Source organism: Trypanosoma brucei, chromosome 11, assembly GCF_000210295.1.
Source record: "Trypanosoma brucei gambiense DAL972 chromosome 11, complete sequence".
Taxonomy (NCBI): domain Eukaryota; phylum Euglenozoa; class Kinetoplastea; order Trypanosomatida; family Trypanosomatidae; genus Trypanosoma; species Trypanosoma brucei.
The window spans coordinates 60,675-81,037 of NC_026744.1; the positions used below are offsets into that span (position 1 = coordinate 60,675).

The 20,363-nt window shown below is 47.4% G+C and overlaps 12 protein-coding genes across 12 annotated transcripts; 1 reads left to right on the forward strand and 11 right to left on the reverse strand.

Moving 5' to 3' along the window:
- Positions 1-17: 17 nt before the first annotated feature.
- TbgDal_XI270 (hypothetical protein, conserved) lies at positions 18-572 on the reverse strand (the record flags this gene model as incomplete). Its single annotated transcript, XM_011780874.1, has 1 exon — positions 18-572. The coding sequence occupies one exon, from the start codon at positions 570-572 to the stop codon at positions 18-20; it is 555 nt and encodes a 184-aa protein (XP_011779176.1).
- Positions 573-1,099: 527 nt separating this feature from the next.
- Positions 1,100-3,697, reverse strand: TbgDal_XI280 (hypothetical protein, conserved; the record flags this gene model as incomplete). The annotated part of the gene is made up of 1 exon (XM_011780875.1): positions 1,100-3,697. One exon carries the CDS (start codon positions 3,695-3,697, stop codon positions 1,100-1,102), a length of 2,598 nt encoding a protein of 865 aa, XP_011779177.1.
- A 387-nt stretch (positions 3,698-4,084) lies between these two features.
- Positions 4,085-5,719, reverse strand: TbgDal_XI290 (hypothetical protein, conserved; the record flags this gene model as incomplete). The annotated part of the gene is made up of 1 exon (XM_011780876.1): positions 4,085-5,719. The coding sequence occupies one exon, from the start codon at positions 5,717-5,719 to the stop codon at positions 4,085-4,087; it is 1,635 nt and encodes a 544-aa protein (XP_011779178.1).
- Positions 5,720-6,048: 329 nt separating this feature from the next.
- On the reverse strand, positions 6,049-6,420 carry TbgDal_XI300 (hypothetical protein, conserved; the record flags this gene model as incomplete). Its single annotated transcript, XM_011780877.1, has 1 exon — positions 6,049-6,420. One exon carries the CDS (start codon positions 6,418-6,420, stop codon positions 6,049-6,051), a length of 372 nt encoding a protein of 123 aa, XP_011779179.1.
- A 598-nt stretch (positions 6,421-7,018) lies between these two features.
- Positions 7,019-7,543, reverse strand: TbgDal_XI310 (hypothetical protein, conserved; the record flags this gene model as incomplete). The annotated part of the gene is made up of 1 exon (XM_011780878.1): positions 7,019-7,543. One exon carries the CDS (start codon positions 7,541-7,543, stop codon positions 7,019-7,021), a length of 525 nt encoding a protein of 174 aa, XP_011779180.1.
- A 550-nt stretch (positions 7,544-8,093) lies between these two features.
- TbgDal_XI320 (hypothetical protein, conserved) lies at positions 8,094-8,705 on the reverse strand (the record flags this gene model as incomplete). Its single annotated transcript, XM_011780879.1, has 1 exon — positions 8,094-8,705. One exon carries the CDS (start codon positions 8,703-8,705, stop codon positions 8,094-8,096), a length of 612 nt encoding a protein of 203 aa, XP_011779181.1.
- Positions 8,706-9,092: 387 nt separating this feature from the next.
- TbgDal_XI330 (hypothetical protein) lies at positions 9,093-9,794 on the reverse strand (the record flags this gene model as incomplete). Its single annotated transcript, XM_011780880.1, has 1 exon — positions 9,093-9,794. One exon carries the CDS (start codon positions 9,792-9,794, stop codon positions 9,093-9,095), a length of 702 nt encoding a protein of 233 aa, XP_011779182.1.
- A 32-nt stretch (positions 9,795-9,826) lies between these two features.
- On the reverse strand, positions 9,827-10,711 carry TbgDal_XI340 (hypothetical protein, conserved; the record flags this gene model as incomplete). The annotated part of the gene is made up of 1 exon (XM_011780881.1): positions 9,827-10,711. The coding sequence occupies one exon, from the start codon at positions 10,709-10,711 to the stop codon at positions 9,827-9,829; it is 885 nt and encodes a 294-aa protein (XP_011779183.1).
- Positions 10,712-11,267: 556 nt separating this feature from the next.
- On the forward strand, positions 11,268-11,576 carry TbgDal_XI350 (hypothetical protein, unlikely; the record flags this gene model as incomplete). The annotated part of the gene is made up of 1 exon (XM_011780882.1): positions 11,268-11,576. The coding sequence occupies one exon, from the start codon at positions 11,268-11,270 to the stop codon at positions 11,574-11,576; it is 309 nt and encodes a 102-aa protein (XP_011779184.1).
- Positions 11,577-11,805: 229 nt separating this feature from the next.
- TbgDal_XI360 (hypothetical protein, conserved) lies at positions 11,806-14,271 on the reverse strand (the record flags this gene model as incomplete). Its single annotated transcript, XM_011780883.1, has 1 exon — positions 11,806-14,271. One exon carries the CDS (start codon positions 14,269-14,271, stop codon positions 11,806-11,808), a length of 2,466 nt encoding a protein of 821 aa, XP_011779185.1.
- Positions 14,272-14,911: 640 nt separating this feature from the next.
- On the reverse strand, positions 14,912-17,758 carry TbgDal_XI370 (hypothetical protein, conserved; the record flags this gene model as incomplete). Its single annotated transcript, XM_011780884.1, has 1 exon — positions 14,912-17,758. The coding sequence occupies one exon, from the start codon at positions 17,756-17,758 to the stop codon at positions 14,912-14,914; it is 2,847 nt and encodes a 948-aa protein (XP_011779186.1).
- A 396-nt stretch (positions 17,759-18,154) lies between these two features.
- TbgDal_XI380 (transcription factor IIIb, putative) lies at positions 18,155-19,786 on the reverse strand (the record flags this gene model as incomplete). Its single annotated transcript, XM_011780885.1, has 1 exon — positions 18,155-19,786. One exon carries the CDS (start codon positions 19,784-19,786, stop codon positions 18,155-18,157), a length of 1,632 nt encoding a protein of 543 aa, XP_011779187.1.
- Positions 19,787-20,363: the final 577 nt, after the last annotated feature.

The window sequence follows — 20,363 nt, forward strand, 5'->3', positions numbered from 1 at the left end:
TGAAAGTTAGCGATCTCTCAAGCACAACGGACTCCTAATCGCTCCATACCGCGCGCGACAACGTTAAGGTGAAGGCGTACAGACCCACTGCTTATTGTCCGTAATTTGAACCTTTCATCGTTAGTATGAATCATCGTTTTGTCGCAGAGCACCGGTCCACCACCCATTACCGCCTCCCTTAAGTTCTCATACAATCGAATGAAGAAATTCGGGTTCCAAAAGCACGGTTTCCAGGTCTCTACATTTACCTCCTGCTCCTCACCACCAGGTGGTGGCACAAACGCGACACCATAACCCGCCAGATCCTTCCTTCCATAGCCGTCTACAGACCACACTTGCATTGAAATCTTTGGCCAACCTTCAACACTGCCCATTGTGTAATGAACATCAATGGGGAAGCACCACGCAATGCCTCCACATGAATCGCTCTCCATGATGTGCGTGCAGCCACTTGTGTGACCCTCTACTACACTCCAGTGCTCACCAGTAACAATCTCAAAAGCACAAAAATAAGACTTCCCACCAAAGTCTTCACCGAACGCTAAATCTCCAATAACATGAAGCTCTGCCATGCCCAGGAACACTAACAACCACAAAGAGTCTGAAGTCAAATATGCGTAAACGACCAAACGAATACTTCAAAAAACACGAAAGGAAAGAAGGAATAAAGGTGAAAATACGCAATAAAGAAATGCACAGGAGACATACAAACGACTGTATGCGTTTATTATCTTCATTTGTCTCTCCTTTACGAGATTGAATTTGAGGGAGCCGGTATTTAAACAACTGCACGTTACCGCAGAATGTACACAACTGAATTTTCTGGATCACCCGCGCTGGCCACTGTAACGTTCCTCCGTCGCAACGACTCGTTTTCCAAACCAACAACTATCAAATCACCAAAAGGTAAACTTTTAGCTAAGTAAACAAAATAACACGTCCGTACAATGATACGATGGTAAAGAGGGAGAGTAAATAACCCAAATACACATATACAAGCGGAAACCAAATAGATACAGGTAAAGAATAAAAAAAAATTAAAACATGAGCCACTTCAATCAAAAGGCTCCAGTAAAGCAGCGGTAGGAGCGGGAAATTGCTAAGCAATGGTTGCAGTATCGCCCTCTTCACCAAAAATGACAAGAGGGAACAGAGGTTCCGGATCCTCCACGTCCAAAAACCTAAACGCCGTACCGAGGGAACGTCCATTAAGTGAGAAACTAAGTTCCTTGCAGTTAAAGTCAAGACAGACGGTAATTTGGGACCCGGAAGCGTATGAGCAACCGTACGGCACCCCGCTCGCATCATTCACGCTTGCAGCTATTGTTCCATTAGAGCGAAAGAGATAAGCTGGTGCCAAAGCGCGGCGTAGTCCGAAATATTTTGTTGTCACCCCGACAGCAAAAGTTTTGTCTGATGCGTTAGTTAATGAACGTGAAGCGCCGACACGAACATTAAAAAGCAATTTGCCCTCCGTTACTCCAACGGCTCCGAGAGCAAACATGGGAATTGTCACCACTGGAGGGCGGGTGCCCCGACGCCTCGTTTCTGCATTTATCAACTCCCGGGCTCTCGAAGCGTCACCTAAACAAATGTTTCCCCTATTCGACACAACGACATTGCCGCTCCGTACGGTGTCCCAGTAGTGCACAGGTTTTAGGAGCGAAGAATTTAACTCGAATTCAGGTGACTGAGGAGAGGACAACTCAAAGGGGGCCTCGCGGCTACCATGATAGGAAACAGAATTTGTAACAGATAAACCGCCGTCGCTTGATTGCTCCACGCTTTGATCCACCTGAGCACAACCCACCATGTTATCATCCTCATCTGTTAAAGTATTGACAGGTAATCCAAACTTTCCCACTGGTACACGTGAAAGGTTTGCTTCAGCCCCACTCGCTACATGCAGTGAAAGGGGTAAGTCAGTACAGGGGAAAAGATCACGAAGCTCTGCTTGGGGGGCCGCCCACTGACAGTCGGTCGAAAGACAACCGAGATGGCCACTGAATTCGGCAGAGAAACTACCCCGTATAGGATTAATGGGCTTTTGCTCTTTACAACTGATCTCAGAATCAATTGATGGATCTAACGGTTCAAACTCGTAGCTCCCTTGCTGAACGGTTAGTCCATGCGCATCATAAGACTTCTTCAGCACATCTGAATGCACCAGCCGAACACCGGTTTCCGCCTTCACAGTGCCTCTCATGACAGGTTCACGGGGCCTTGACTCTCCACCCCTTTCCGCTGAGGTTACTACCTTCCGGTGACGCTCCGGAGATGAACCCCTAAATTGTGGAGCGCACATCCCACGTTCCTGCAAGGACACAACCGTAGAGGGCAAGGGATTGCAAAGTCCATCGCTGCACACACCGAGGGAAGTGAGTATCTCCTGGTATAGTGAACTTGGAAATCGCTCGCGCGTGTGGATGTCATCCAAGTTTGGCGTTACGAGATACGTATCGCAGGAAGCATTCACATCGCCTTTATCACTTTCATTTGGAGCAGGATATTCAATGCTTTCCGATAAAGATAAGGTATATTGCGTGTCCCTGGCAGATTGGTATTCAGCAGGCCTACTGGACGTACCTCGGTGGTACCATTCCGTTTCTCCCTGCGACTCCCCTGCACCCGTCACCGGTGGCACCTCACCGTCGTCACATAAGTACATGTGAAACGAAACAGAGTCGTCGGAGCATTCACTATCTTTCCTCCCACTCTCACACACTTTTAAGGCACTACCTTTGAGAGGACCTCCCGCCACCACAACAAAAGCTTCATGCGCACTTCTGGGCTCGGCTCCTCCAAACACTGCTTCATCCAATAATAGCTGCACGGTGTCCACCAACTCCCGACGCGCAGAGTCCTGGTCATCCTCAGTATCAAACCTGAGTGCATTCTCTTGGGAAATGAGTTGAGATACGGTACCAGTTTCCGGAAGCGGCACTCCGTCATCAAGCGACGCAGTACCCAACTTTAGCGATTGGGAATCTGCACGCCGTGTTGACTGGCTCAACCCTTTTACGTCTAACCCAACAGACGGGCACCGGGGTGGCGGAGTAACTGTCACTTCAGCAACCACAGTGTTCAGGAGGGCCAAACGAGGTTCGATGGGAAGCGGCTCAGCGTCCAGCAACTTAAGACCTTCATCGTCGCAGCCTTGAGAGCGTTCAACTTCCATTGCAGCGCCACGGCGCTCATCCTTCATGGGAAATTCACTGAGGGGCGATATAACATCCTCAGTTATCTTTATTGCTCTAACATCACCGCGGCCACGACTCAAAGAAAAATCGTGGACAGCAGTAAAATCCTGCCGAATAGCTCTCACTTTGGATATGTACCTGCTTTCCGGTGCTTTGTTACGAGCATCTAAACTGACCTCATTATCACCGCACTTCACAGGGAGAAAACCAGCCCTCCGGCTACTTCCATTTGCACTGCGTGAGAAAGGGGTCAGTTTGCAATAACATGTTTTCTGTTTACCTTCTTTCTTACAGCTACGGTTAATAATGCTATTAGAATGCCGACTCCGCGCAAACTTTGCCCTCATTTGATGACTCTGTCCAAACCCCTGGTCGCTCGACTCTGGTCTTTCTGCTGTTAATGGCATCGATGCGGCCCCTGATGCACGTCTTCCACCCATCTTAAGCGGAAGCGGGTCCCTTCCACCGAAGTTGGTGTCGCAGGGTAAACTACCCATTGTAACGCACCGCCAGCAATAACAACGATAATCACTACACTGCTAGCACGGAAACAATCGCTCTTGTAACTCCCTTTGGCCTCTCCTTTCCTTCTTTTTAACTTTCGTCAAAGTTTTTCAGCAATTTTGTGGGGTCTACAAAAGTGTAAACGTAAAGAAGGGAAAAAACAAACAGTACAAAGCACTCGGAATAATAGAGATTTAACACGTCGCGTAGCTTCCCCTCCAACGTTTAGTATTGTGTGGAAACGCAAACAAGTAGAAATGGAACGATGATATCAACGTTACTGCGTATAACTGCGTGTGGTCATTCAACAAGAACGATACGTCACGGCCCCTTTTTCTTTCTGTCAAAAATCCACAATCCACGTTGAGAGGCCTCCAGCTCTACACATTAACATCCGTACTAATGGGCGGGGGCGCCAGAAGTCCCTCCCGACGAGACATGCCCCGCACCTTTTGCTCAATCAGAGCTCGGGCTGGGTGTGTTGCCACCATCAATTCCACACCTTGATTGAGTGCCACGTTGAGTATCTGGCGGTTGGACGAGATAACAATAGCCCTGAGGGCATCACCAAGCCCAAACACAAGCAAATTGCGCTGCGACACTTTGCTCGTTGACGCCAACAACGAGACGTGAGTAATAGGGGAGTCACACAATTCTACGTATTGACTGCTCGCATGAACAACAGAACAGCACTGCAACAACGAAAGTGCGCGGCGTAACTCCCGTGGTCCAGCGATGGTCTCCAAGATCCACCGGAACTCCGCCAATGTAACATCAGCAACAATCCAATTGAGGCAGTTGTTCTGGTCCCCTATTTCCCGTCTCTTTGCTTGATCTTCGCGCATCCTCCGAACTACCACACTTTCGCTCAACGGCTCACGAGGTGACTCCCCATCAGCAGTTAAATCGACCAGCTTTTGGAGCCAAGAAACTTCAACGCTAACCACAGACGGATTGTCCACGGAGCACCGGCCGTTCTTTTGTATATGCCCCCGAAGCTCCTTCTCCATGGCGTGTACATCGAGCCAGCGGCTGTATTGGTTGAGGATGGGTTCGATGTGTGAGCGCACGCACGGATCGCTTTTGTCGCGCCGCTGTTGCTCTGCCAAGACACGAAACCCACGAAGTGCTGCAACATTCGACTCCACCGACTCCGCAAAACACGCCTCTGAACAAAGAGCCACTAACGCCGTTGTGTCAAAACATACATACTTGGGTAACGATACACGTGGTGGAAGAAAATCATCACGCCTCCACAGAGCTTGAAGGGGTCCGCCAGCAGCTCTGACTTTCAGCTCTGCAATACTAACGGGGCGCGCGCCCATGCTGCGAACTGCATCCGCCATCGTGGCTGGAGGAATGCAGCTAAATAAAACAACGACTTCCGGTACTTGCATGAAGGGAAGTTTACTCTCTTTCGCAGCCAAGAGCAGACGAGTAATGGGGTTTTCCCACCCACTTTTGTTCGCCTCATTCTGCAGACTGTACGTCGAGGCCGCTCGCACCTTCACCCAACGCAAACCACCACACGAAACAAGGTCCACAGGCACCGTTTCCCACCCTCCACTGCTTACTGCGACTCGAAACGAAGCACATACCTTCGTCACATTCGGTTCGTTTTCCAGTGCCGTCACCAATGTTTCAAGATAACGCATATCAACCTGATGAGTGGCAGGATTATTCAGCGCATTTTCGGCGTGATGTTGGGGTGTCTCCTTCAAAAACTCCTCAACCATAAGCAACCCCTTCTCAATGCGATGCCGCAGCCGTGACAAGTTATTTACGGACGCGTATCGCTCACTATTGCCCTCCAGCCTGTCGCGAAGCTTTGTTAACTCCCTCAACAGCTTCTCGTGTGAAGAAACCCCGTCACTAACATCACTACTGCCGCAATGAGTTCGACTGATTGAAGTACTCCCACTGCTGCTGAAGTGGCCGCTGAGGTTCAACGATGTGTGATCGCCGTCAGCGCCAAAAGCATCCTCGTCAATTGACTGCCATTCATAAATATTCATATTGCTTACGATACAGTTCGCCTCTCGGTGTAGTATTATATGTGTGTGGCCTGCAGACGCCTTTCAAACCCCAAAGTGAGAAAGCGGCACCCACACAAATTCAAAACTTCCCAACTTTGTGAAGTGTGAAGTGAAGGGATGATACTTTTAAAACGAAAACGGCAAGGGTGCAAAGGGCAAGTAAAACGGATAAGAAGTGTCTAATGGAAGTCAATCACCCTTTGTAATCGACCGCTGTGACGAAACTATTGGCACTGCGACCTTCAGAAACTCCCAGCTTTTAAAAGACTAATGGAGAAGCGACGTGACGGATGCTCCTGAAGCGCTCATCACCGCTCGTAGCGCCACCAGTTCAGTCGCTTCTCCACTGGTGACTCGCGCAACACCTCATATTCCCTCTGTGTAATATCCACCATGCGGTGATGCGTGTAATCCTTATCGTCAGCACAACGCCCCCATAATCCCACCCGTGCCGAAGGAACATTGTTAAAATTAATCGTCACTGTTGTAATACCACACTTCGTACACATGCGGTACCTACGCTCCCGGTCGAAATCATTTCGAATGTGCTTCTGATTTTCAAGCCTAAATATGTCTTTCATGCGTTTGTTTAATGTGCAATTCGTTGGAGATCTGTTGAAGGAACCAAATTTTGTGAAGGAGTACAGCGACCCCGGCCCAAAAACTGTACTGCGCGACATCGTCACTTCACCTTCTCACAACTCAATTCGTCGACACCTCGACAAGCAGCAAATGAGTTACCGGAAAGCAACGCGAACAGCGAATCGCTACAGCATGCAGAAAGGTTTTAAAAAAAACACACAAAGAAGCTGCATAACAAAAAAGATGCGTACAAATGTGCAGGAAATCGAAAGCAATCACCAAAACAAAAGAAATACACCGAAGAAATAACGGTAAGGGAATAATAATAATAATAGTGGTAAAGGAACAGACACAGAAAGACCAAACCATAACATTCTGTTTCAGTTTACCCTCCCCCATTCACGGTACAGCGCGGTCGTACGGTAACACATTACGACAACCTTTTATGACTCTCTTTCGTGTTTTTCTTTCACCACTGCGGCTCGCCTCTTCAAATCAATAAATCCCTGCCTCACTGCTCACCTTCAGCGTAAGCCCAACTAAACAACCACCATAAAATTGGGACGGAGGAAATTACGACTGGCGAAATGTAAAAAAGAAAAAAAAAGTGCTTTGAGGACACCTCCATGGCGAGGCGCGGCCGCTGATGGGTACGGCTCAACGTTGTTAATTCCATGTTGCACTGACGCTTACAAATCAAAGCATCATATCTCTTTTCTTTAAACGTTTAGACGACTTCTTTTCCTTCTCGCGTTCAGCATCTCTCGCAGCCTTCTTAGCCATACGCTCTTTCGCCTTGCGATTTAGTCGCACGTTTTGCTTCAACCGTCGCTGTACGATTTGCTGCACTTCAGGATTCTCCTCCATCCACTCGTCCGCAAAAGACTTCAGTCGTCGTCGCTTGTTTCTTCCAGTTCCTGCAAAGTACCCAAATTCGACAAAACCACTTGTTCCTGTGTTATTTTTGGGAGTTTTGTGCTTCAGCTCCGGGTTAATTAAGTTTCGGTACTTCAGCAGCTCAAGTTCTTGCCGTTCTTCCGCACCCAGTTTCGACTTTTTCATACCGTACCACTGAGTTAAAGTTGAGGCACTTTCTTTGCGTTCCTTTCGAATGGCCTTCTTTCGCTGCTTAACTCCTTGAACAGCATTTATGTCACTAAAAAACTTTGGCGAGGTGGTCACAGCCTTCTCCATCATGGAGTCAATAGATTTAGACGTCATCCCACCACTTTTTGTAAACTACAAAACCAAACAAGAAAACAAAATAAACGAAAAGGGGGTAGGGAAGGGAATCGTAACAACTAAACACAGCAATAATGAAGAATGACCAAAGAACTCCTAAACGGGGGGATGAGGAAGGTGGAAAAAAAAGCTACGGTAAAAATAATAATAATAACGTTGTGTGGAACCAACCATTGAAACACACCAACCGGTGGTTGAACAAATTTTGGATTTGCTTATCAGTAAACCACCTCTGCAACTAATACTTCACCACTGCTGGCATCATTTCCTCCTCTCCCGGTACCTTCCGCCCCCCCCAATAAACAAAAGAGAAGAGGTTGGAGAGAGGTAACCTAAAGATAAACTGCAAAGAAGATCCATGGAGAGTTATTTGCTCAGAGCACCAAGAAAAAAAAAAGAAAAGGAAAAGGAGCGCAAAGAAAATCAAAGCAATGGAACAAATTCTCTCATAGAACACCACATTCATTACCTCACCAAAACTACTACTCGAGAAGGTGATGGTAACCACCACACACAACAGAAAGCGGGTTCATTGCCACTCTCCTTCACCTTTCAAAATTCTTTGGATTGCTGTAATTTGTGCATCACAGTTTGCGCACCACGCCTCAAGCTTCTCCCGCATTTTTCCAATTTCCGACGGCCGAACGTCCCTGGGAGCCCAATCCTTCAACAGAAATAAATCCTGTCGTTGGTCGATACATCCCTCAATAAGTCCCTCAGACATCATCTCAAGCAAAAGCACTTCCACTTCAACATCGCCGCTTCCCCCAACGATCTCTCGTATATTTTTAAGGGAAATCACGTCGCCTCTACAAAGTGATAAAACGGACAACTTGCGCATCTTCTCATATATGGAGGAGGGCAGACGTTTCTGCACATCTGCGGGAAGTGCACACAACTCTGCGGTATTGCCGTAGCATAAAACTTCCAGCAACTGCGGTACCCAAGCAAATGACGGGTTTGTAGCGAGTGCCATCACGGAGGGGATATGCAACAGCACACCATAAAAAAAAATATGGGGAGCCTCAACTGCCTCCATAATCAAACAAATTCTGTCGGAGTCATTCGTGGAGGCTGCGACCAAATGCGCGTACTCCTCAATGCTGCGACGCGCTAAAGCCTCAGAAATTCCTTGTGTCATCTACCGTGGGATATAGTAATAAAAATATGAACCCCCGATGCGGCGTGTACCCTAGTCGAAACTCCCTTGGGTACCTGCTCATGTGACGAAAGGAAAAAGCCATTTTGAATGAATGGTAAAAAGATAAATAAAATAAAATAGGAATAAAAATAAAGATACGAAGACACTCCAAGGTCATTCCCGTCTACACCACCCCACTTTCCTTCACCTTGAGTGATATCAGTGGCAGGCACACATGGTAATAATATAAGCCCCTCTCATACCTTTGGTATATATCTCTTTGCAGTGCATAAAACCATGTCTTGTAAGTAACTTCTCATCCCACCAATTTCACTCTTCCAACAAGAAAAGGAAAACCAAAGAAGTAAATAATCCTCACGCACGCCATTAGTCACGCGGGACGCCACTTTTGTCTTCGCAACTTTTCTTTGCATGTGAGATACGCTCCTGTGGGTCGTTTTCCTTTCGCGATCCCTCCTGCAGTTTCGACCAGAGATTAGAAACATCTCTTTTTACTTCCGCATAAGCGGCACTCAACCACAAACTGTGTCTCTTTACTGCATGACGCTCCATGTGTGCGGTCCTTTGCGCTACTTGTCTAATTAATGGGGATTCCGCCCCCTTCTCCACAGCAAGTGAGTAAACCAAACGCTTAACAAAATTCATTGTCTCTCCCAATATAATATATATATATATATTATATTTATATATGCAACCACAGGGACGCAAAAGTGGAGGGTGAAAAAGAACGAAAGGTGAATGACTCACTTGTGTAGACTTGAATAGCGGTGAGTCGCCAAAAAAACTGTACCCAGAAAGGGGGCTTAAACTAGCACACCGGAGAAAAGATAATTTAAAAGGGGAAACAAAGAAAAGAACACACATGCGCGGACGATCACCAAACAGTAGTTTGCGACAACGGGTCGAAAACTTACTACCTAATAAACAGCATCCTGAGAAGAAATTGCGCCCCAACGGGTGCGATAAGTTAAAGGGACCGAAAGGTGAGGAAGGTGAGAAGAAAAAGAAAAAGTAAAAACGGTACAACTCGAGATAACACCAACCACCCCGTATGTCACACCCACGCATCAACCGCAGTCACTAACACATGTCACGTATCGCTAGTTTCCGTAACATTTGACCTTCTTCTTGTCCTCCATTTTGTAAATTGCATCCTTGGGTATGTTATATTTCCCGGGTAGCATCTCGACCAGCTGCTCGACCACATTTCCCTGAATGTCAATCATGCTTTGCTTTAACTCTTCAGAAGTTGTGACACCAGCACCGCAAGAAAACATCTTTTTCCACTCCCTCGAAAGGTCTTTCAAGTTTAAACCGAACAAGTCCATGCCCTTCACCGTTGTCGTCATCTTCTTATTCTTACGCTGTGAAACCTCAATGAGAACAATACGCTCAACACCTTTCTTATTTCCGCTTCCTTTTACAAGGCGCTCAAGCCGTTCCCGCTCCGTCAGCACCCGCCTCTTCCGACCCCGTTCCTCAGCCTCTGCGAGTTCCTTGGCATGCTCAAGCAACCACGGGCGACATTGTTCATACATCCCACTGAACTCACACATTTCTGCTGGAAATGTGCAAATGGGGCAGTAAAGCACATCCACTGGTTCGTATCGCGTGACAGTCATTCCCTCAGTAAGTTTCTGTCCAAGTGCCTCCTCCTCTCCTCCAGAAGGGAGCAGTGCTTCTTCTTCATTATTATTATTTACTCTCTCTTGATCAGCAGCAGCTTTCTCCTCGGCAGCATTCGGCTCCTGACCATTTCCCTTATTTTTTTTCCCACCCTTTCCACCCTGAGTTTTGTTGAGTTTATTCCCACGGTATTCTTTTTTCTTAGGAGCCGGTTCCTCCGCATTGGGCGCGTCTTCCGCTTCGTCACGTGACTGGTCCTGTTCCACCTGAAGTGCTTGCTGTTGTTCTTCCTCATCTGATGCATCTTCTTCCGACTCATGGTGCAGCGCTGCTTTGCTCTTTTTCTTATTGCGTCCCATCGCTATGTTACTGAACCGTCCACTGGAATCCTTGCGAAACCGGTGATTTCCTTCACTCGGTTGAAGTCTCCTTTGTTACCTAAAATTGAAGAACCGAGTTAATAAAGTATAAGAAAATGTGAAGAAGCAGAGGAAAGAGAAGTTACGTTTTTCCTTTCCTTTCCTTGTTATTTTTTTTTCCTAAAAGGAAACCACAACCATTTGAACAGGTACCACATGTTGATCATCATACTCATCATCATTATAGCAATATCAACTCGAGGACGGGTGAAGGCGAAATAACATTTGAAAGGGAAATGTAGTATGACATGTCATGAAAATGTGGAAAATTGATAAAGATGTTAGTAGTAATAATAATAGAATGAAATGAAGGGGATCAATGGCATGACATCTTTACCCGAACCTCACTGCGGATAGCGGCCAAAACATCACAAATTTCCCTCATCAATTTCACAACCGCCCTGCGCATAAAATTTAATGCACATACCTCCCACAGCATCAACTGCGAGAGAAAAATATAAAGAAAAGATGAAAGAAAAAAGATACTGTAGCGTCAATGACAATGACATGTCAGCGGCTACCCTCACGCGCAGATTCACATTCTCATCCGCATGTATACTTATGCATTTGTACACACATATACTCCGTAAAAATAAAAAAAAGTAAGTACCCCACCTCAGCAAGCACACACACGCACATGCCACCAAACACAACTTCAGCAACACGAACTAAAAAAAAAAAGATACACGTCGCCATCACCCAAGAAAACAATATAATAGAAAGATATCAACCGGTTGCAACACGACAGGTGAGCCTGCAGAGATATTTTACACCCTGTGTTATTGCCCGAATAGTGGTTAAATGAGAATGATTTACAAAAAAAAAAATTAAAGGTCCAAAGAAACGTTCAAAGTATAGAGGAGAGCTTCGTACCCAAAAAGAGGCATAACAGTGCCAATAATGCCTCCAATAATATATGCATATATACGTGTGAAGCAGGCTATGCAAACGCCGAGGTGAGCATAACCAACAACTTCTTGTAATCCCACTTTGCTTCATTGCTTTCCCTCACCCCCCCCCCTTTAAATAGTCAACTATTTACTGGTGACGGGATAAGGCCCTGGTGAAGGAGACGCTCTCGCTCCCCGTACCAGTGGAGGAAGTAATGAAGCAGACACTGTATCAACATCTGCAAACCCGTGTGAAGGTCTTGAACCTCGCATTTGACCATCCAACTCTCTTTCACCAGATGCAGTTGCATTTGGTGAACCTCGCCTCACCGTGGTTGCATGAGGCACTCCCGCACTTGCAATATGTTCACCAGCATTCGCGGCGTATCCCTTATAATCTTTCTGAGACACTAGTGGGGATCGGGTGGGTTCCTCACGTGCCGCCGAGATTTGCAAAGCCCTTTCACTCAAAGCCGGCACAACTGGACGGCCCTTGCTTAGTCCATTCCCCTCCATGTTATGCTCAGCTGGCGCTCTCGTGTTTGTTTGCATTTTCTCCGGCAGCGGTCGGTTTGCCGCTCCTGATGTCATTGTATCATCATTTGGGGCTGTGTTTTTCTTCCCGTAAGGACCCTCTCCCCCCCGTTCCTTAGTAAACGAATGAAGTGGCGCCTCTGATTCGGCTGGCAACACATACACCGCGTTTTCACCGCATTTTGTGGGGTCCTCTAAGCTCTTCCGCAATAACCGTATGACAGTCTTCTTTGGATTGACGGCACCATCCTTCCCAGCGTTCTTCTCGACAGCTGCCCTGGCAGCCGTCAGTGCCTTTTCCACACGGGGCATTAACAGTTGGACGTCTGTTTTAATATCCGTTAGGGCCCCGCGGAACTCATCACTGCTATCCTTAACGATGTCGAGAGTGCTGTTGAGAAGCTCCTTGCGAGTGTGCCCAATCAAAGCAATCATCTCCTCTTTCGATGTGCCTAACCGTTTCTGTAGGTCACGAAGTTCAGTCCAAACAGTATTAAGTTCCCCAGCAGCGTCGAACGGAACGAGGGCACTGCTTTCGGTGCTGACCCTCGCAAGTTCAGTAGAAACAGTACCTGCCGATTGTTTTTCCGTGCGGCGCTCGAGTAGTCGCCCCTTCTCCGCCAGCAACGCCACCTCTTTCCGCACAGCATTGTCGAGCACTTCAATCTGATTCTGTATAGCCTGAAATTCGCGCTGTGAAGTGAACGTCTCCCTCACTTCACACCACAATTTGTTGAGTGCGGCAGTCACCGCCGCGTGCATCTCCGAACGATAAGTCGTCAGCGGCCTCAACCGTTCCAGTAAATCACTATGGGTTGCACGTACCGTCGCCTCCATAACAGACTGCAGTTGCATCACACTGCGCTCAGCCAGCACCGAGAAGCTCCGCAACTCCTCCTGTAACCGCCGTCTCTCATCCTGCTCGGTTGCCAGCGAGCATTTAATCCTTGAAATGTCATCGCGTATCCCCTCTATTGAAGCGAGTCTTGTTTGAACGTTCCGCTCAATGTTATCCGTGGTGCGGTGGAGCTCACCAGCAACCTCCTCTATGCGGGCATTCACTTGGCCCAAGCTCCTCTGAAGAGTAGTTTCCACAACCGACTGTTTTCCACGAAGGCCCTGGCATTCGTCTTGCAGCTTTCCGGCGAGGTCAGTGAGGCTTGCTCTCCAGTTGGTATCTACTGTTTCTAACTGCTGACGATGAGATGACAGCTCAGTGAGAAGTTGTTGTTGCATTGCCCTTGAAGCCACTTCCTCCGACTGCAGGCGCGCAGAGAGCGTAGCGATATCCGTGTTCACAGTACTATGCAATGATTGAAGCCCATCCCTCAAATTTGTGTCAACCGAACTGATTGTCTGCCTATCTGCAGAAATCTCGCGAGCTAACGTCCCTTGCAGGGTATTCAACCCATCCTGAAGCTTTTGATCAAGCGCCGCCAATGCTGCACTGGATGATTGATTGTAAGATTGCAATTGCATCTTGAAACTATCAGACAACTTAACGACTTCATTGGAAAACATTCCCCTTAACTCATCTAAAGCACTTCGTACGGATGCCTCTAATTTCTCAACACGCTGCCGGGTTTGCAGCAGTTCTCCACTAAATGTATGTTGCACGGAAGCCAGTTCCCCCTGTATGGCTTGATCAGTAGACCTCAAGCAGTCCAACTGTGATTTTATGCCACTCTCTAGATTCCGTACGGAGGAGGTAAGTGATGTTTCCACAGTTTGCAACCGCTGATAACAGGCCAATATATCACAATTCACCTTTTGCTCCACAGTGCTAGCTATGGATTTAACAGACTCCTCTAAAAGCCGCACGGTGGCGCCCTGCCTTTGAAGATCATTGTTGATTGTCTCTAACCTCACATTACACGCGTCCGCCACTCTATCCAACTTAAGCGCCAAACCATCACTGCGTGTGGCGCCTTCATTACGGTGCCGTCCTTCACTTGCTACCACGAATTCCTCTATTCCCTTAACACGTTGAAGAACCATAGCCATGGTGGATTCACTCCTACGCAGGAGCTCCTCCATGGAGGTCACTCGGCCGCTTAAAGATTGATATGCGTCCATTGGGCTTAAAAGTGTTCACACTTCTCCTCTCACTCAAGTATACGTGTTTCTGACAGAAGGCAAATGTCCAACTACCTCTTGTGTAATCATTGGCAAATAAGAAACCAAGTTTATTTGTTTTTTTTTTATCGCAATGATGAACAGACATCAACCAAAAAATAAAAAAGAGGTAGGGCAGTGTAAAGTCATTGGCGTCGGAGTGAGTAATATATATATATATACTACTACTACTACTACAAGCCATATGTTGTTCCTCATTAAGCGCACAGTTATTACCGATATTAGATAGTAGAGAACACTACCCTTCCTAAAAGGAAGAAGTTGTGCAGGGGGGAAGCGGACGGAAAAAAAAACTGAGTAATAGAGACGCCTAGTGTCTGGTACTTCACTTTAGAACGCCCGCTTTATCACAAAATTAAAATGTGTATTTATACACTTATTTAGCCGCCCCATGCTGCTCACTCGACCACAATCCCATTCCTCTCATCACGTCCCTCCCATTGTCACAACGTCCACACTACTACACATCCATAACCATCGGTGGTTGGCTTTCTTAGCAACACCGGTTCCACTTCAGGGTAGCCGCTTGCACATTTACAGGGTTTCTTTTTTAAAAAAAAAGAAAGTAGCCGGCGACACCTCAAGTCTTCTCACGGCGCTGCATTTTTGCTGGTGGCCTCGCAGCTGATCCCAGGCTGTGAACAAATGGCGGCTGACTGGTAAGTTCCGGAGGGACCAAAGAACGCGTTACGTAATCAATGTAATATGTCCTTCTCAGCATATCATGGACACGGTGAGTGTGGCGCTGCGTGTAAGCCAGTAACGCTTCAAGCACTTTAGAAATGGCAGGCATTTCTGCAAGCGTGGAAAAGTGGAAAGCCCTCAAAACAGTGTGTATGACAAGACTAGCAACCCCACAGTGCCTGGCATTGGTGATCCATTCTCGAGTAAATTGCAGCAACCGCACCAACTGTTCCTCATTCAAGGCAGGAAGTACTACTTTACATAGTGATTCTTCACAACCCTTCGCATCCTTAATGGACCACCGCAGCACCACTTGACGTAGATTACGCGGATGGTTTAGTTTCAGTGCAAGCATGAAAGCTTCCACGTATTCACCCTTACGCAACGCATTGGCCAATTCTTGTTCCTTCAATATTACGTCCCGCCGCTCATGTCGCACACGTTCCGCCTCCTCTGCCGTATAATCTTCCGTCGCTATGAGCACACCATCGGCGGAACCAGAGATAAAAGTTATATTTCCACCTTCAGGCTCAGAAACACAAAGCGCCCAAATCTTCTCTTCATGCGTCTCCCCCGACCACACAACCTCCGCCACTGAAATCGCCCACACACGCAAAACTCCCTCGGCGTTGCCCGTCACGAGTTGTGTCCCACCGTTGAAAAAAGAAAGCTGAAGCACCGGTATTCGATCCACCTGTAAGGCCTTGACGCACGTCAACGAAACCAATGACCATAAGCGAACACTCCCATCATTAGACGCGGATGCTAATACACGATCAGTGGGCGAAAATGCCAGCGATGACACGGCGCGACGGTGGCCCTTCAGTGAAGCATCGCGAAAGAGTTTCTTCCCAGAAACGGTCCACAAGTTAACATTCTTATCCTTTCCTGCCGTTGCAACGTATTGGTCATTGGGAGCCACAGCCAAGGTATGAATGGAACCTTCATGTGCTGAATTGATACCAGCACGGTGAGTGAAAGTAATGGGGAGCATTTCCTCTGATGAGCTCTTCCGCTTTGTAACAAGGGGCAGTACGTGCGTCCCCACATCCCAAAGGCATAAATTCTCATCCGTGCCGACGGAGAATAGTAAAAAGTAGCTATCGGACTGCTTTGCATTAAAGGATATAAAAGTAATATCCGCATTGTGTCCCTTCTCACCTATTGCAATGGTGCTCCACGTCTCTGTCGACCAAAACCGAACCGTACAGTCCTTCCCCGCGGTCGCAATCAAGCACGTATCAACAGAAACAGCGCATGTTAATACGATATCACTATGACCTGACAGACACACAGATGAAAGGCAACCTTGAGAAGGGTAGCAACGTAAATCCTTGCTGTTCGTGACCACCACTCGATGAATGGGAGAGTGAGGTGGAAATAGCTTCACGTCAAGAACCTGATCCAAAAAGCCCACCAGGGTGACGTCCGGAACGTAAGTTGCCTTTTCTGGGTGTGGCACCAAAAGTGAAATGTTAAAGGAAGCGTCTGCAGTGTACAACCGTGACGGGTTGTCATCTTCCACTACACCATGAAGTAAACCCACTTCATGCGTCCCTCTGGGTTTGTTTGCCACAACGAGACTACGGACTGCTAATTCACCATCGGATTCCTCGACATCACTGCCAACTCTACGCCGCCTCCGGGAAAGTTGTAATGGTTCCGTTACACTAACGTTATATGTCGATACAACTCCATCCATTGCGCCAATATGAAGCCGAAAGGCTGACTCGAATAACGCAGAAGAAACATGCTCCTTTACTACAACAGCACGCAGTTCCTCCAATCCGGTTTTCGTCATTTTGTTAATGACAACTTTTCGGTCCCTTCCAACGGAAAGGAGGTGTTTGTTGTCTGCCGTAAGACAAATTGCTTCAACAGCTGCCACATGAGGCCGAGCATGGGCAACTAATGTTTTTCCGACAAAGTCAAACACAGCAACGTGCCCTTCAAAGCTCCCAACACAAATAAACTCCTTTGCAGAGTTCACGTAGAAGGAATGTGCAAGACATGCTGAAGGAGAGTGCAAATTGTGTGTGAGGTAATGTTGAAACACATCCCACACCTTCACCCCTCCGTCTGTTGAGCCCGAGACGAGATGAGACCCATCAAAGGTGAACTGCACGACAGAAATTGCTTGCTGCGATGCCGTCCAAGACCGAAGCGGTGAGAGTGTGCAGATGAGATTTGTATCACTCACAGCCTTTGTAACTGAAGACGATATTATTCGCTGATCTCCTCCATCACCTCCCTCCTTCGTCTCGCCCACCTCAACCAAATTGGGGTAGACGCCTTCAACTCGTAAAACATAAATTTGCAGGGAACGTGTTCCCACAGCAATGTAACTTCCAAAAGGAACTGCAGCATCAACTACTTTCGTATCTTCCCCATCCCTCACCTCATCGCGCTTCGTTTTCCTACTTTTCCCGTCGGCAACAGAACCGTGAGAGTGTTTGGTAGTAGCGGATGGTTTTGCAATGGGAGCTACCGTGACGGCATCAATGCGAAGAATCACGTCTTCTACAGGTAATGTATACGACGCCAACCGTTCGCCGTCACTTGCGCGTAACACATTAATTGTATCACCACATGCCGCCACGAGACACTCCACCCCATTCAAACACGGGGAATGCAATGAAGAGGAAATTTGAGAATTTGGAAGCAGCAACAGAGACGCGATGTTCCCACCGCTGTATAGTGGCACCTGCGACCACTGAGTACGGAAGCAGTTCCTTCCTTCCATTGCTTGCGGGATTCACAAGGTGGTACAATTTGCTTTGTATAATATACAATTAACCCACCTTCCTTTAAACAACCTCGCTCGTATTTAGAAAAATAAAAAAAAACTGCTCGGCATTCAAAAAAAAAAAAAAGCACAGCCCCAATGATTTACGGTAAAAATAGAGAAAAAATAAAATAAACGGAGGATGAGAAAAAGAAGAAGAGGAATAGTTATGCACACAAGGACGGTAACAAGGGGTAACCAAGAAAAAAAAAAGTGAAACTTACGTGGAGTAATCCACCTACCAAAACTATGGTAACAACCTTCCCTGTAGGGTTAAAAGGTTAGGGAAGGGGTGGAGGGACAAAACACAGAAACAAGTGACGACGAACAAACCCGATGTTGCACCACACACGCCTAAGCGACCCATTCATCCTCCGCTGAGTTTTCTAAACCCGCAAGACCTGGAATCAGTTCATCAATTTGAGAAACGTTAATGGTAGATGCACCGCGGCGTCGAAGTGCCTGGGACACCGCGTCCTGCACCGTTAGATGCTCCCTAATGGGTTCACGGCGGCGCTTACGTGTCGAATGCGACTCTTCAAGTCTCTCAATTTCCTCCTTCGTGCGAGCAGCGCCGAGATTCCAACTTTCCCCATACAGCGCCTCGCCTACTTTTTGGCGTCTCAAGCGTTCCTCGTTATCAAGCACCAGATATGGTTCAAGGTCTGTCATGTCATCTAATTCTGGATCCTGCAACACAATAAACTCCCAAGGCAGTGCGAGGGCACGCTCATTATCATACAATACCTCGGCTAGACAGGGATCTATTTTGAATTTGGCCTCTGCTGCACCTTCTGTCTTCACTACAGCTTCTTCCTCAGGCAGTTGAGGTGCCGGCACCACATCATCAGGGTTGACAGCCTCCATATCGAAATCGCGACGGATATCTAACACATTCGGATCACGTGTCATTAACATACGATAATAATCGGTCATTTCGGAAAGAGACATCCCTGCATTAGGTACAGGTGGTGCTCCCTTCTCAGGTGTACTCGGTTCCTGTCGCACGGGTTCCTGCTTGACCCGCTCAAGTTTCACCATAATTTTGTCCTCCTCTTCCTTCACACTTGCCCGCGCCTTCGACGAGTCGATCGGTTTGGTGTTGGGCAGGCCAAGAATCTGCAACTGTTGCTGAGGGGTTAATGTAGTTAAATCTAAACTAGCGTCACTTGGAGTTTTCCCCTCTAACGCACAGTGGCAAAGTAAAAAATGCCTCCACTTTTCGCAGCGATCTGGGGTGCTTGGGGTTGAAACCTTCGCTTCGGCCACAAGCTCGTAATACATTGCTGACAATTGCCGCAGCTCTGCATCACGCTTGTCCCCATCATACTTTTTCGTAGCACTGGTGAAAGCTGGTGGAAGTGAGCTGTCATCCCTTGTATACTTATCAATACTATCCAAGGCTGCTGTGCTTGTGGCCGCAAATTCGTCCAAACGCCTAGATATGGTCCCTGCGGTTAACCTCACGAAACCACAAACTTCGTCAGGGGATCGCGGGATGTTAAACATGTAACATGCCACTAAAAGGGCGGCAACGCATACGCCAAGCGGCCGCCGACCGCACGCTATCCAGTCGTCATGCATGGCACGCAGAACCTTTAGTGCGCAAACCACTACTGATCTTGTCATTTGCCCTAAATTCATTTGCTCAGCAAACCTATGCACGACACATGATGGGTCAATGACAGGTACCTCAGTCCGGGTAGCTTCGCAAACGAGATGCATGTATGATAATATATCATATGGACTCTCCCCGGTGGCATCCGCGAAGTCGAACACCATATGAGATGTTCGTTCTCGACGGCACATGGCATACAAAACAGCGCAAAGAATAGCTGGTCGGGCGCCAGACACCGCGTTAAGACTAACTGCGAGTTTGTAAAGCCCCAGTGCTGCCTCCACCATGTCATCACTTACATCTAATTGTCGTGCAATTGTCGCCATCCCGCGACGAGCGGCCTCGATTGAAGGTCTGGCGGCGGGCATACGAACACTAACGGAGCCACGTGTGGGTCGCAAATGGCCAAGAGCCCGTAACCTTCCACCTTTATCACCACGTGCAAATATGGGATCCAATTCCAGTTGAGGATCCTGCACGATATCACCGCATAAAGTACAAGTGATGGTGCCGCGGGCGCGGTCTACATACTGAGCTGAGGTAGGATGCGAACAACTAGACATCCACTACTAATAACAACAAAAAATTCCAAATTTGTTAAAGCAAGCAACCTTCTAATATATATATATATATATATATATATACGTGTGTGTGCGTGGATGCGTGTGTTTTCTTTTCTTTTCTTTTTCCTTCACAAATGGGCGTGAAAGGATATAAAAATATCTCCAAACTACTAGTTCGTTCCAACTAGTTACCTTCCTGAACACCTCTTGTATAAGAACTAATGGCAGGTAATGCACCAACGTACAGGAACAATCCCGTGCCTGAAATACAGTTACAACTGAAACACGTACAACGAAAAAAAAAAATTAAAGTTTAGGAGCACAGTGAACCTCCAATGTGCCCTTGCTTCTCCACACTTGAAACGAGAAGACGCACTTCGGA